The sequence below is a fragment of the Zingiber officinale genome, chromosome 6A, assembly GCF_018446385.1.
Source record: "Zingiber officinale cultivar Zhangliang chromosome 6A, Zo_v1.1, whole genome shotgun sequence".
Lineage (NCBI taxonomy): Eukaryota > Viridiplantae > Streptophyta > Magnoliopsida > Zingiberales > Zingiberaceae > Zingiber > Zingiber officinale.
The window spans coordinates 127,564,433-127,579,443 of NC_055997.1; the positions used below are offsets into that span (position 1 = coordinate 127,564,433).

Below are 15,011 nucleotides of genomic sequence, written 5' to 3' on the forward strand. Positions count from 1 at the left end.
GGGATATATATATATATACGGCTGGTGGGACATGAACATATATATTTTATTGTCCAACAATAATGAGATAGATCATAAATTGTAATAGTTAGGATTCACTTAATTTGTTGTCTTGCATTTTTAGTTTAGTACACCTACTTCATGAATCATGCTTAATTTAATGTTTAAAGCTTACTGATGTAGTTCGACACTGCTATCAGTGCGCTGTATTTCTTTGACCATGAGGTTTGGTCGAAGCATGCCAAATAAAGTCTAGAAATTTCTCGTGGAATGAGGATGATGATGCCAACGTGTGGGATAAATCTGTAAAAGAAAAACAAAACCATAGAGGATAAGAACTAGAGAAAATGGCCGGTTGCTGAGGCTGGGGAAGGTGGACTACAACATGACAAACTTTTCACACACGCTTGCTTCATTTTCACACCACGCTAGCTCTCTCTTCTCCCTAACCATCCCGATCACGTTGATCACAAAGAATCAATCCAACTCGATCACATATCTTCGATTAATTAATAAGTCCATCCATTCATTCATTCATTCATTCATTCATTCATCCCGAGTCAAAGTCAGTGCCATAACCACATACATTCATTATATGCCCGGTGGCCGCTTCCGCTGCCGCTCATCATCCTTCTCCTCCTTCTGGTACGGCAACGGCCTCGACGAAGAAGAAGAAAAAGAGCTCTCGAATCGCGACTGCCGCACCGGCGACGAGAAGTCTATCGTCTCCTGCATGGAAGAATAAGGCGTCGACGACGAGGAGGTGAAGCCGCCGTAGACGGCGCCGCTCATGTCCACGTCGTCCCTGCTCTGCAGGAGCTGCGCGTACTGCACCAAGTGCGGGTAGAAAGTCACCGCCGGCGACGATTGGGCGGCTCCAGGAGACGGAGGAGCAACGGAAGCCGTGGGCGCCTCCGCGAAGGTGCCGCGGCCAGTGCGACTCTGGACGCGCTCGGGGAAGTTGAGCTTCGCCTTCGCGCCCTTGAAACGCAGGGCCGCATCGTCGTAGGCGATGGCGGCAGCTTCGGCCGTGTCGAAGGTCCCGAGCCACACGCGCGCCGCCTTCTTGGGGTCCCGGATCTCCGCTGCCCATTTCCCCCAAGGTCTCTGCCTTACCCCTCTATAGTGTCTCCTTTCCTCGATGTTCCCTTCAAGAAATTCGCCATTAATACAATTTCCATGCACGTTTCAGTCTCTGTTGCTAATGGATCTATCTACAGATCGAACTGTGCATTTATTAATTCATATCCCTAGCTACCTTTCCACTCGATCTCAACATGCGATGAGGGTTGAAACCCTAACCCACGCAGGAGCTTGCTCTCTCGCGTGGTGCAAGACGCGCACAGGGATGCATGATGAATTAATAATATATACATGTACGTATTTGTATATATACCTTGCTCATCAGAAGTAGTTTGTGCCGGTGCGGTGTCCATCGATCCTGACCCTGATCGACCTAGCGCGTGGTGATCTGGTGGCTCAGCAAGCTCGGCGGTGGCCGGCGGCCGAGAGCAGCTGATTACTTGCGCGAGGGCGGAGACCATGGCTGACACGTCCTGCTCGGCGCGGCGAGGGATGTAGTCCGGTGAGAAGAAATCACGTGCTTCCTTCTCCTCCGGTGCCTCGTCTGGAGGAAGGGACCTCTTCCCATACCTTCGATCCACCTTATAGATCTTTGTTCAGCTCTGCAACTGTATGTACGCCTCTGCTTCCCATTTGCAGTGGATGTTTGCAGCTGGTTTCAATTCAATATATACATGAGCCAAAAGAAAAGAAGATTAAAGGACAGAAAGAAAGAAAGAAAGAAAAACCAAAAAGAGAATAAGTGATAAGGAAGGAACTATATAAATAAAGCCGGAGAGAAAGAGATGAAGATAGTCGAAAGAAGAAGAAAATGAGCACACACATGATTGAATAGTAGTGGAAGGCTTGTTGGGGGAGAGATGGTGATAAGAACAGGCAAAGTGCTAGGTGGATTGCTTTAATTTATTGGCTGTTTGAGGAGAGAAGTCCTAATTTGTCTTTTTCATAATATGGTCCTTATTCCATCGTAAGAATATATATATATTAAACTTAATAGTGTTATTCTTAGATTTTAATAGTGTCGATTTTCTACTTGAATCATATATATTTTATGTGGTCAAATGTCCGTGTATTTATAATGAATAAAATGATATTAATTTTTTATGCCTAAATTGATGAGTGTAAAGCACTCGGAGGGACATCAATTTCTAGAGATTTAAAGGATTTTTTCGGTGATACTTTGTGACTTTATTCTTTTGCGGCGCCTCAACTTTTCTCTTGCTTAAGCTTCGAATCTAAACATGTTCAATTGCCTTTTGATTGTAACATATTTATTTAAATGCCTTTTTAATGTTTAATTAACGATTGATTGTTAGAGGTGTTTAAGTATGGATATCAAAAGACTAAAACGGAGACTTAATTTTTCAAAAGTTTATATATTTATACAAATTTCAAAATTAATTGTCATCACGGTCCCGTCCCTTTTATAGTTACTGAGAAAAAAAAATCATTTAGTATATCATTGTTCTCCTGTTGCTTTTGCTTAAGTCTACCATTAGTAGGGCATATCTAATGGTAGGTGTCATTATAGGAGGTTTTTATGGCATATATCAAAATTAACAAAAAATCACGCATCCCTCTCATGATCCACTCTTTATTTATGTTTTATAGTATAGATCATTTAATTTATATATTATTTATATTTTAGGTAGAATATGTATTTAATATATTATTATTTAGATTCACATATATATTTTAAATTTAATAATAATTTATTTAGTTTTTACTTTTTTAAAAATCATTATCAAATTATAAAATTATTTTTTAAAAAACAAATAAATAGAAAATAGGGAGTCACTCCCAATGTTAATAAAAGGAGTTCTCTCCCGCCAGATTTTTGTCATCCTCATGCAATGGTCTCACTGATTTAAACTTTCTATCACTAATTTTAAATTTTCTTGTAATGGTGCTACATAACTAACTGTCTAACTATTATATAGTTATAAAGAGTCTATAAAAGTTAGAAAATTTTCATCCCTATCTTTTGCTTATTTAAAAATAATTTTTATAGAGATTATTTTAAAATTAGTAAGAAGTTAAAGTATAAAGTGTTTAGAAATAGAAATTAAAAGTTAATAAAGGTAGTTAAATGATAATAATATTCTTAAACTATATAAATTATTTTTTTTAATTATCTAAATATAATTTTGATACACTATTTTGTTTATATAATTATTATTATATTTTAAATATTGTATCATAATTATTTTTTATATAATAAAAAATATATAAAAATAAAAAAAATATAAAATTTATATAAATACACAAAAATATGTATAAAAAATCCTAGAAATACAAATTATATAAAATATTATTTAAAAAATAAATATCTAAGTGTGGTGACAATTATGTAAAATGATAAATTTATTAAGATAAATGTAGTGATAATTATATAAAATGACAAATTTATTAAGGACATAAATATCAATTTTTAATTTTAGATCATAAATAAAAAAAACATAAGCAAGAAAAATTATCAAATTCTCGCCTCTAGTTTTTGAATAAAAGTTCACCTTCACAAATATTCAAAAGTACTTCTGTATAGTTGAAATCTAAGTAGCGTTCAATAGAAACTCTAGCAAACACTCCCATAGTTATTATAATATTGTAACAGCTCCTACGAGTTAGCACAGATGATTTATACAGTAATGTTATCTTAGATAAATCTAGGGTTGATTATTAATAGATGTGAAATATTGTATTGATTACCTTACCTCATGTATGTACTACTATTACTGGGTGAAATCCCACGTGATTTATCCTCTTTTGAAAAATATGGGGCCATAAAGATAATAATTTTACCTTTTTCTCACCTCCGTATGCACTACTGTTACAATATTCTACCAAATTAAAATCATTTTAATAGAATGTAAGTAATTTTCATAAGTTTCTAAAATATTTTATTCAGAGTAAATTTTGTTACAATGAAATTAATATTATTTATATTTTTATATGATATAATAATTATTACATATTAAATAATAAACTCAGCTAGATCTGGATGACCAATTCAGTCTCATAAAAATTTTCTATCTACTATCAGAAAAAATTTGAAAGCATGATCATAATAAATTATTCAGAAGTTCAGCATCTTATATATTTCTAAGAGTCTACCCTCATTTAAATTTTTTTTATATATAAATTCATCGTAACTATAAATTAAAAATAATGATATTTTTAAGATAATAATATGAATATTCTACCGTTGTAGTATAGCCGGGGACAATTATTACTATACATTAGAGTAGTTACTACGAGGCTATTACAAATAATGATAATTTTTGAGAATATGTATTTAATGATTCATTAAATATGGGTGCCCTTTTGCATGTGAAGGGGTAGGCTTCAATCTTGTCATGGGCCCAAAGTCGTGATGGAATTGACAAGGTTGTCGCCATAAACAAGCGTAAATTAAACTTTGTGGGTAGTTTCGGAAGGGCATGCGGGTGCAGGAATAGTGACTACCCTTCCTCCAACTCGACAAGTGTCACATGGAGAAAGCTTTGGCGGATAAACCTTTCATGCTCCAAAGCAATCGATGACCCCGAAGGCAGAATCGATGGGGCCGAGGCGTCGAGATTCAATGCACCCAGCGCGCGCGGTCCGCCAGCAGATGTATAATTACGCTGCCAGCTCACGGACGGGGCCACATGGAAGCAGGCGGATGGCTTGCCACATGAGCTGTTGGTGGTGGGCCAAGCCACGCATCAACAGCGCTAGCTCCTCCCCGACCGACCATCTGCATGCGCGCAGTTGGGTTGGGTTGGGAGATGATAGAGGCAGCAATGAGTTGTCAGTGGCACATCGTCATATGGAATATTGGATTGGAGGAGGTTGTTTCACGCGACGTACGATCCAGGAATGCATGTTGTTTGTAGCAGAGGCATGCAAGGGCGTACGTAACTCTCTCCGTCGAGTTGGACATGTTTTTCTTGCTGCAGTCTCCTGCGTGAGTGGGTCGGTGACTTGGGTCGTGACTATGTTTTTTACTGGATAATATCATCAGGTCAAAAGTGAGAGTTGGAATCTTTTTTATTTGAGGCAATGTTTCTTCACTTTGTTTTTTTACAACTGCTTATTATTATATTAATTTCCTCCAAACTCAAAGTAGGAACATTTCGAGACCTAACTAGCTTTCAACACCTTAGAATAGATTTCGAGGAATAGTGTGGAGCAAGGAACCTTACATTTTGAATCAAAATTTTCTAATGTCCAATTGACCTAGGCGAGATGGTTTAACCAATTGATGATTGTCAGCTAGTCAATTCAGGGAAACTGGGTAGGCCGGCCAATCAACTCGACCGAGGGAGCATGGCATAAGGAAATTAGTTATGAAGACGAACTCATAAGTGGATAAGTGGCTTGCATGCAGATTCATAAAAGGGGAAGATATATTAGTCACAGGCTTACATAGAAACCTTGGTAGCTGACCCAATGCCTAAAGCTGCATATCAGCCTAGGTCGATCAACACAATAAGGAATGGATCTCAATTATTTGGTCAAGATTTAAAATTTCTATCCAAGTTTTAAAGTCACTATAATTTTAATATTTTTTTAAATATAAAATATATTAATTAAAATATAAAATATTTAATAAATAAAGTATTAAAATAATCTTTTAAAAAATATATAAAAATAAATAAATAAATAAATTATTATATTTTTAAATTAAAATATAAAATTAATTATATAATTTTATTAAAATTTAATAAAATATTTTTCAATTATCTCTATCATAGAATTGATTAAATAATTAATCTAAGTCTTAATTAAAAATTTTGAAATCCAACTGCACACCCCTCAACAGCGGCCGAGGGAGTCGTGCAACTGCTCCCGTGGAGGTCCTGAGACCCCTCCATGGCATCCGCACACGCACAATGCCTCCGTTGTGACCCTCACACAACACCTAGTAATCATTAGGTCTAGTGTCAGGGTCACGCCAGTACCGATCAACGGACGGAACATCCGTTGTTTGTCTCAATTTTTTAAACCATGATGCGGACTAGTACAAATGAGAATATCAACCCACATTGTTAGAGGTAAGCAGGGCAAAATTGTGGCAAGGTTGATGCAAAAGCATGCATTGTCGGACAAATCAGTTGCAAAAATGAACTTCAATGTAGAAGATTGTCGTGTTTAAGCATCAACTTTCTAAATGGCTGAAGCAAAAAATCAACATGCCTTACAACCAAAACCCGTGATAGGGTCCTGCAGCTCCGCAGACATTGTACATAACTGCCAATTATTTGAGATCTACATTTCCCCCAGATCTACATTTCCTAAACCGCTAAAAAAAAATCAGTAACCGCTGCTGTAGATGTGCAAGCGTTCATAATTTAAACATCATCATCTGCCATCGACAAAGATTGGCAATTGCACAATGGATCCGAACCTGGTTTGGATATTAGTCAATTCGAGGCATGTGCAGATTCCACATGCAGCTCGTTGAGCCATTCAAGTGTGTAAAATGTATGGTTCCAGTTTATCTTTATTTTATCGAGAATCCTTCAAACAGGATTTATCCTGACTTCACCTTCCGAGTTGGGAGGAAAGATTGTGTCAAAGACAACCCTTGCGAATACATGTCGGATTTCAGCTAGCCCACCTTCGGCAAGAGAACAGTAGTTTATTTTATTTCCCTTTTTGGCAATGTACCCTCGCTCCAACTGCCGATTATTAACACACTCAAATATTCTGCCAACACTCAAGTACAACTGTAGAGGTATAAATACCTGCAAAACATAAAAGAAACCATTCAATACAAACATGAAAATCTCCTGTTCTAGTTACAAATTGCTTTCAACCATTAATTCTTACTAAATGACAATGATGCTGTCAAAATTCAATGTGACCAACAATATACAAGATAGTATCAGTTGCTGATATTGCAAAATTATTTTGATTAATCAGTCATAAGGATATGCAACTACTTAGAACACAATGTCATACATACCAAATCAGAATATGGAGCTTGAGGATATGGTGCCATTGCTTGTGAAACAAAATGCTCGTCTGTCATCGAGCTTAGTGCAGAAGTAACTGAGGAAGCAAGGTTCCTAACCTCACAAATCAAATCTCCATCATCCCATTCTCGAGATTTCAACAATTCTGGAAATTTGTTATCATGTGAACGAGTGATACTCCTTGCAATATCTACAGCCTCTGGCAAATTTCCTCCATTATGAAGAGCAAGGCAGTATGTTGCTATTACTGAAGGATCACGAGGTTGACGAACTAATGCTTGATGAAATGCTAAAATCCCTACCCTGGTAAGCAATTAATTTATGCTTGTTTAGGAACTTCAAGTAGAAATACAGTATCTTAAATATATATATATAGGCTACCAAATTTGGTGATGTCTTCATATATCATCAATGATGAAATCTTACGCGACATACCTCATAGTATAAAGGATCTCCAACACAAGGTTAGGTTATGTACCAAAAACATTTTTGACCATTTTATGCACTAATTCCTTTTTTCCTCAAAGATTTTACTTATCTTACACATAATCATCAGCCTACTTGAATGAATAATTAATAAGACAATGCATGCACAAGTTTAATGTGAATGGGCATACAAGAAACACGGTGACATTGAAAAATATGATAATTCTCGCAAGAAAATGGAGCAGTAAATAGTGACGCCAAAAACCAATAAGAAAAAACAGAAAAATGCTTAGATGTCAAAGTATTCTATAACAAGCATAACAAGCGTAGTACCAACAACTTGGGATTAGTTACATGGATATTATCCATTTATTTGAACTCCCTGCAGTGGTATTCAGCTCAAAGTGATAAATGAAACATGACATAGGATCCAAAGGCCATATCCCACGAGGATGATTCAATGTGGTAGAACTTTAAAAGAAATTGCAGAAGCGACAGGCTGTACCAGTACTAAAGCAGCAAAAGAAGTAAACCTATGTTCATGGTAGATTTCATTGAAATTGAGTTTAATGGTGGATTATGTAAGCATTTGGAAAAACTAGAATGGATATGCAGCTTACCATAGGCTATTATGGCACGGCCTGTTAGGCGCAAGAAGTTTGTCCAAGGTGGCAAATATATCCTGCATATGTAGTGTCACTGTAATTTATCTGTTCAAAATTTCAGTTTACAATAAATATGGGAAACCGGAAGCAAACATTTTGGGCACTTCTTAATTTTCATCTTTTAGTCCATTGACTGAACCTAATACAGAGAAATGAAGAGGCGTCCAAAATGTTTGCTTTCTGAGTCTCTGTATAATTGATATATGAATATATCCTGCATATGTAGTGTCACCTTTTTCTATACCTCCTTTTATAATGCAAAACAAAGTACATATATGCAAAGGTCCAATTTACCAATGGGGGCACATAGGAGTCGTTACTCCCAGCTTGTGCTACCAAGTTTCAAATTCCCGAACCCCACACCTGCACCTGTCACTCAATATCTGCATTTTACCCTTGCTAAACCAAACATTCAACCAAATGGTTTGCCCAAACCTATTCATGTGAAAAATTATGCCAGTTGAACCCAGTAAATTCACATTATTTTATCCTTAAAAAGTGATTCTCAAAGATAAACATTCCACTTAGTGAAAACCCAACATTTTTATCTCAAAAAGTGGTTATTTGAAGGATAAACATCCTGCTTTTTTCTAGCTTCATGTGCAATCTGGCAATCTAGTTTTCACTCCCTTTCTCAGACAAGGATTCCCTTCCACAATCTTCATCTTCCGTCTTTCAGACACTCTTTAACAATGAGATGTATGAGTATTTTTAGGGTTGTAAACGAGTCGAGCCGAGCTTTAGGGTATTCAAACTTGTTTGATAAGGTAACCAAGCCAAGCCGAGCTTAAAATGAACTAAACTTTTGAAATAATTGTTCAAGCTGGGCTTGATCTATTTTTTACGAGCTTGAGCTTGTTTGAAGCTTGACTTAAGCTTGGTTCATTTAGATGTTATCGAGCTCTCAATTCAAGCTTGGCTTGAGCTTGGTTCGAACTTGGTTCGTTTAGATGTAATCGGGCTCTCAATTCAAGTTTGTTTGATTGTTTGATTGATTATTGAGCTTGATAATTCAAAGTTATTTGTTTATTTTATTTTATTGTTTATTTAGCACATTGATAAGAATTTTATTAATGAATATGGTTAGTTAATATTGTTCACGAAGGTTGTTCACGAACATTGTTCACAAACCACGAACGTTGTTCACGAACGTTAACGAGCTGAACATATATGCATTCAAGCTTGTTTGTTTAGTTTAACGAGTTGTTTAAGCTTGTTTGTTTAATTGATCTTGTGTATATTAACCAAACATAAACAAGCTCTTACCAAGTCGAACACCAAGCTTGTTCATAAACGTTTGGTTCATTTACAGCCCTAAGTATTTCTCCCTTTTTTTATTGTTCTTCTTCAAAGATAAAAACATAGGAATCGTGTAATCTATTTTTCATGTTTAAATGTTTATTGTAATAGTCATTTGTTTTCACCACCTCTTCTGAATGTAAAGGTTATATCATTATGCTTATTTCTGTGTTGAAAATAATCATCATGGATTTTTGTATGCATCTCCTTGATGGGCGCACGGAGTGTAGAATAATCATGTGCTTTCACCACCTCCTTGATGCATCTCCATAGAGTTTATGTAAGTAACAGGAATGCTAAAAAACAAATGGGCTCCTTGGAGTGTAGAATAAAACTATCCTCTTGTTTGGTGTTTGTTAGCTGAAAATAGCCATCCAGGAGTTCTAGAAAGAGACTTCTTGAATTCCTTAGGCAAATCGTATAGGTCAACACAAAGCCAGAATTGGCTCCTCGCAGTTTTCTGGGTATAAAAAAAATCCACTTTTTTTTGGCATGGAAATGGCCCCAAAGTTCTTGATTGTCCTACAAATGACATCCAGGTACTATGAAGGAAAAAATGGGTTCCTTGATGCTGGCAGAGTATAATATGGTTTAGTGCATTTTTGCAAGGCCAATAAAGAAGCCTATATGCACCTATAGGGAAATTTGCCTATATAAAAAAAAAACAAAGATGGTGGTTCAGAGTAATGGAAGTAAAGATGATAATTAAAGAGAAGATGAAGTTCACAAAAAAAAAACAGATAAAGGTTATATTAAGATATTTTCTCTTCTCCCCTTTGTTTGCCACACATGATATTAGAGAACCTTATCATACCTTAATTTGCACTCCCAATGTTTTTGTAAAACACCTAACAAAATTTCTAAATGGATTAATCTAATTCCATCAGCCTATCTCCTAAGAATTTAATGGTTTCAAAATAGAAATATATTCATTCTCACCAGTAACATGTTAGATCTCTTATCCCGCCTTTGGAAACCTTGTGAAACAAAATATGCCGCCTGGTAGTGCAATCAAAACCTCATTCTTTATACAAATAGAAACACTGGATAATAAAGAAATATCAACTTATGGAAAAGTATCAGACCTGGATAGGTAAAAGAAGTTCAAGGATGCCAAATCTCCAAAGCAATCTCAAAGAATTCTCAGCAGATCCATATGCTAGCATATAGTTCATTTCCATGAGGATTCTTCCCTGAAATAGGTGAAGTGGCGGCTCAATCCTAAAGTAAGATGAAGGTTAAAAATGTCAAAATATTACCTTGTCAAGTCTAAGTACTGAATTGGCAAGATCCTTCACAGAATAAGCTGTCTCTTTAGAAAAACTAAAGCCCAAACGAGCTGCAATTCTGATTGCACGTAGTATACGAGCTGTGAAATAAATGAATTCCACTTAACGCAAAGCTCCTATTTATGCTTACAGAAGAAAATATTATATTGCTTCTAGTTGGGCGCATAATGTTACAAAAGGGAAGAAATTAGTCAACTAACCACAGTCTTCGTGGAAAGATAAATGTGCCGGTTTTACTGTCCTGACCTAGTTGAAGAGAAAAAATAGGATGAACAAGGATTACAGGCTGGTACGGATAAATGTATAAAAATTAAAGAGAAAAAAATACATGCACACTTTAGCTTTTCTAATGTCCTCCATGCCTCCCAAGTAATCATACACAATCTTTGAAAATGGATTGAACATTAACCTGACAAGGACACAGATAAATGAGAAGAGAACCAAAGGAAAGCTAAATATGGAAGACTTGCAAGCACAGTGGAAATGCAAAGAAGCAAATCAATAGATATGATTTTGTTGAAGGAAACACATGAAAGCAAAAAAAGGTTTTGAACTTGCAAAGACAATGTATATGTCATGAAACCAAAGAGGCTAAGTTAATGCAACATTAAATTTGAAGGGATCAAGTTAATGATAACCCATTAATTGTGAAATCCCGACGAAGACAATTCTTCCAGCGAGCATAATCATGTTCATCACAATCAGATCTTCTTGGAAGATAACTCAAATCATTGTGTTGCCTTCTCGCATGGGTGTTAAAACTTGAAACCTGCTTCATAAGTTTAAAGGAGTAAGAGTGAATATTGCAGAAAAACAAACTAAATACAAACTCAGCTAGCTAGAGATTAAGTCATCCAAAAAACTCCAGCACTTCCCTCACACATAAACAGACGCACAATTTCAATAGAATACATGATATCCTTATCCAAATGTATGTCCATGCAACTTAACTGTAAATGAGCATAGGTTGATGCATAATTAACTAGCATAAATTATGGAGTCATCTAGTTATCATAATTTTTTTTTCACAGAAAAATTAAGCTTAACTGAGAACTAACCTCCACAATACAATCACTAACATGAACATGGCATATTGGAAACCTCTTTCCAACAATATCACAATGTGAGAACGTCCTTTTCACCTGTAAATTAGTAAAAGTTCAAATAAGAAACTATTTCATCACTGTGTTCAAAAAGCTCATACTGCTGCTGATATGGCCATACTTGGACTAGCACAGTAGTGGCATCCTAACCAAAAGCAATGGGACTCAACATAAGGCAAATCCAATCCCATCAAATAATTGATATCCAGAAGGAATAATAAAATGCAAGCAATATGCAAATAAACACATTAACTGAAGTTATAAGATCCATAAGTTGCTTGCTAGAAAGAAGTCATATTCCCACATATGGGAATCATTTTGGGCCTTGATTCATAGGCAGTTCTGGAAGACCTCAAGATAAATTTAGAATCACATTATTGAAGTGCCCTATCTTGGGTGTAGTAAGGGACAGATTGTTTCTACCTTGAGCTGAATAAGTCTACATTATGAACAAATTTTAGGGACCCAAAAGAAAGAATTACTTATATATATCTAGTTTATTCCTTTATTAATTAGGAATAACAAGGCGAGGTTGTGACATGTACATCAAAGTCATTCCTGTTGTACAGACATCTAGATGAAAGACAACTTCTGGCTATATAATTTTTCTTCTCCTTTATATTCCATTTTAGAGGTACCCCTTCAAATAAGAGCCAGTAAATCCTATCAGTTACTGATTATGTTTTATTTTCAGCAAAAGAAAGTGGCAATTAACTACCAGGTAAATGGTCATGAAACATCTGAATTTTTATGTCAATTTCTGCTGTATACCAGAACATGTGAAATCAAGTTATTAGAAGTTATAGATTGTGATGTAACCATAATAACATGTGCACGTGAACATGCCATTTGAGCATCAATTTTTTTCCTCTTGAAAATAAAATGAAGTAGGTTTGCTATAATGCTGGGATGGCATAACTACAAGCTTCAATGTAAAGATGATGTTACACATCTTTTGAATTTTTCTTCTTTTCTTTTTTTGACTGAAAGGTGCTCCTAGTTCCTATTGAATAAAGCACACATTGTAGCAATGAGTTAAATGTATGCAATGAGTTAAATATATGGAAGTGTAAATGAGGATTGATCATGATCAGTGAACCACTTTCCACACGAAAACGAAAACAAAAACAAAAACAAAAACACCATATCTTCAAGTATGCATATTATTTTAGAGAAGAAAAGACAGGAACTAACATCATTAAGGTCCGCAGTTGTAATAACATCATAATCTTTAGGTACTCTCTTCATTAGAAGATCTCGTACACAACCTCCAACTAGATATGCATCATAGCCTGCAGAAGCATTAACCGATAACCATGTTGTCTCAGTCCACAGCAAAAACAATATTATATGCAACAATATAAAGGAATCAAGATTTATGTTTAGTATTGATTGCAACATGAAAAGAATTATAAAATAATCATTAATAAGATAGCTCATTGATCTCAACAACACCAACAAAATCATAGATCTAACAGTCATGAAAATCGAGACAATACTCCCTCATGTATAAAGGTGGAATATCATTGGAAGAGCAATAATTCTATTGGGTTGGATTTCAAGAGCTGAAAAATTTTCATTTACAAGGTACCAAATTGAATTTTAGCACATCTCACGACCCATGGTCATATGAACAAACCAAGGTGGTAAATTAATGTCTAGCGAACTATTTGCATTGTCTTATTAGGGATAAAACAAAGGAGTGGATTCATTGGCTTCCATGGGTACAATTGTGGTACAACATAAATTACCACTCAGATACTAAGATTAATCAGTTTGAGACGACATGAAGTTGACAAAGACATACATACTTGGGAGTAAGTGTTGCAACTTTTGAAAGAAAGAAAGAAAGAAAAAGCTTATGTAATGCTTAAGCTAGAATCAAACATCTTGCAAACAAGCATCGTTCAGAGAGAGTTTGCAATAGGAGTGTGTTTCTCTTCGTATAAGAAAGTTTCAGTTCGTACTTCCACCTCTATAAAGTTGTGACAAAAATTTTAAAGCCCCTAGTAGGTATTGGAACATATAGTTACTGACTTGAGCTTCTTCAAGAATCTAAATATAATAGACCTTGTATTCCATGTGTCTTGTTTGATGAAGAAATTAGTTACAAATTTAATCAACATCTTCCTATAGTGAATTTTGATGGAGAAGTTTCGCATCACAATTTTAGAAACAAGGCTTATGGGAAAAAAAATAATAAAATTTGTGGTCAGCTTAATGATTCAATGGGACAACCTAATATTGAAGATGCAGCATGGGAGTCATATGACACAGTTCAAGAAAGGTTTTCAGAATTTATTGTTTAGTAACCTCTAGGACAATGTTGTTTTGAATCACAGTAAAATTATATGATCAGTCTCTTTAAACATTAGCCCCAATAGTAGATCACTTAATAGAATAAATAAATGCTTTAGAATTAGTAATAACAAATTATCATTTAGAACTTTTATAATTAGAATTTATTATTGTTGAGAAGAAACTCTTAGATGCCTATAAATAAAGAAAATGTGTAGCCATTGATAAGATTGCCAATTTTTATTCAACAAAAACAAAAGCAAGAAAGAAAAAATGAACCTTTTTTCTTAAGTCCATTCAAAACAATTCTGGTTGGCTTGGGTAGCCTCGATGCCTTAATACCCAGCTCCTTCGAGCTCAGGAATTTCCACTCCCACTCCCGAATGCCATCACTACCTTCTTAGAACAAAAACCATGTCACGACTGCAAATAGCATTCTTTATTATTTGGAAGGAGGAGCTGCAAGATCATGGTGCCTACTTCCTGCATTGGGCTTAGGCGGAGGAGGCGAGGGCGGAGAGGAGGCCGGACCGTCTCCGACGAGGCTGTCGAGATCGGCCAGTGTTTCTACAGTGGAAGTGGGAGCCGAGGAGCTCCGGCGACGGGCGCAGAGCGCAAGAGAACGTCGGAACGGGAAGGAAACTCTCGAGACGGCTCCGAAGCCGGCGACGGCCATCTGGAGCTCCAGAATTTGAAGCGCCGTGGTCGGGAGAACCCTTGACCCTAGACGCTGCTCCGGAGGCGGCGACGATAAGAACTGAGACTGTCTCCTTCCCTCCTTCTGAATAGGTAATCATTCCCACCGTACGATCAGCCGATTCGAAGCGTTCTCAGCCAACCGATGCAACCATCCAACAGACGCATATAACGGGGATAGTTCGAGCC

General features: G+C 36.1%; 2 protein-coding genes across 5 annotated transcripts; both read right to left on the reverse strand.

Moving 5' to 3' along the window:
* Positions 1–505: 505 nt before the first annotated feature.
* On the reverse strand, positions 506–2,108 carry LOC121998016 (ethylene-responsive transcription factor ERF113-like). Of its 2 annotated transcripts, XM_042552733.1 has the most exons (3): positions 1,907–2,108; positions 1,397–1,735; positions 506–1,148 (listed from the first exon to the last, which is right to left on the reverse strand). In XM_042552733.1, the coding sequence occupies exons 2-3, from the start codon at positions 1,542–1,544 to the stop codon at positions 592–594; spliced, it is 705 nt and encodes a 234-aa protein (XP_042408667.1). In that variant the 5' UTR covers positions 1,545–1,735; positions 1,907–2,108; the 3' UTR covers positions 506–591. The 2 variants fall into 2 exon arrangements, with proteins under 2 accessions (XP_042408667.1, XP_042408666.1); XM_042552732.1 differs by lacking the exon at positions 1,907–2,108 and having other exon boundaries at positions 1,397–1,874.
* A 4,074-nt stretch (positions 2,109–6,182) lies between these two features.
* Positions 6,183–14,941, reverse strand: LOC121997997 (poly(A) polymerase I-like). 3 transcript variants are annotated; one of them, XM_042552704.1, is made up of 13 exons: positions 14,607–14,940; positions 14,406–14,525; positions 13,023–13,120; positions 11,784–11,867; positions 11,364–11,494; positions 11,062–11,134; positions 10,926–10,971; positions 10,696–10,805; positions 10,522–10,629; positions 10,376–10,435; positions 8,093–8,154; positions 7,037–7,349; positions 6,183–6,815 (listed from the first exon to the last, which is right to left on the reverse strand). In XM_042552704.1, exons 1-13 carry the CDS (start codon positions 14,800–14,802, stop codon positions 6,591–6,593), a joined length of 1,626 nt encoding a protein of 541 aa, XP_042408638.1. In that variant the 5' UTR covers positions 14,803–14,940; the 3' UTR covers positions 6,183–6,590. The 3 variants fall into 3 exon arrangements, with proteins under 3 accessions (XP_042408638.1, XP_042408639.1, XP_042408641.1); XM_042552705.1 differs by having other exon boundaries at positions 14,406–14,522; positions 14,607–14,939; XM_042552707.1 differs by lacking the exon at positions 10,376–10,435 and having other exon boundaries at positions 14,607–14,941.
* Positions 14,942–15,011: the final 70 nt, after the last annotated feature.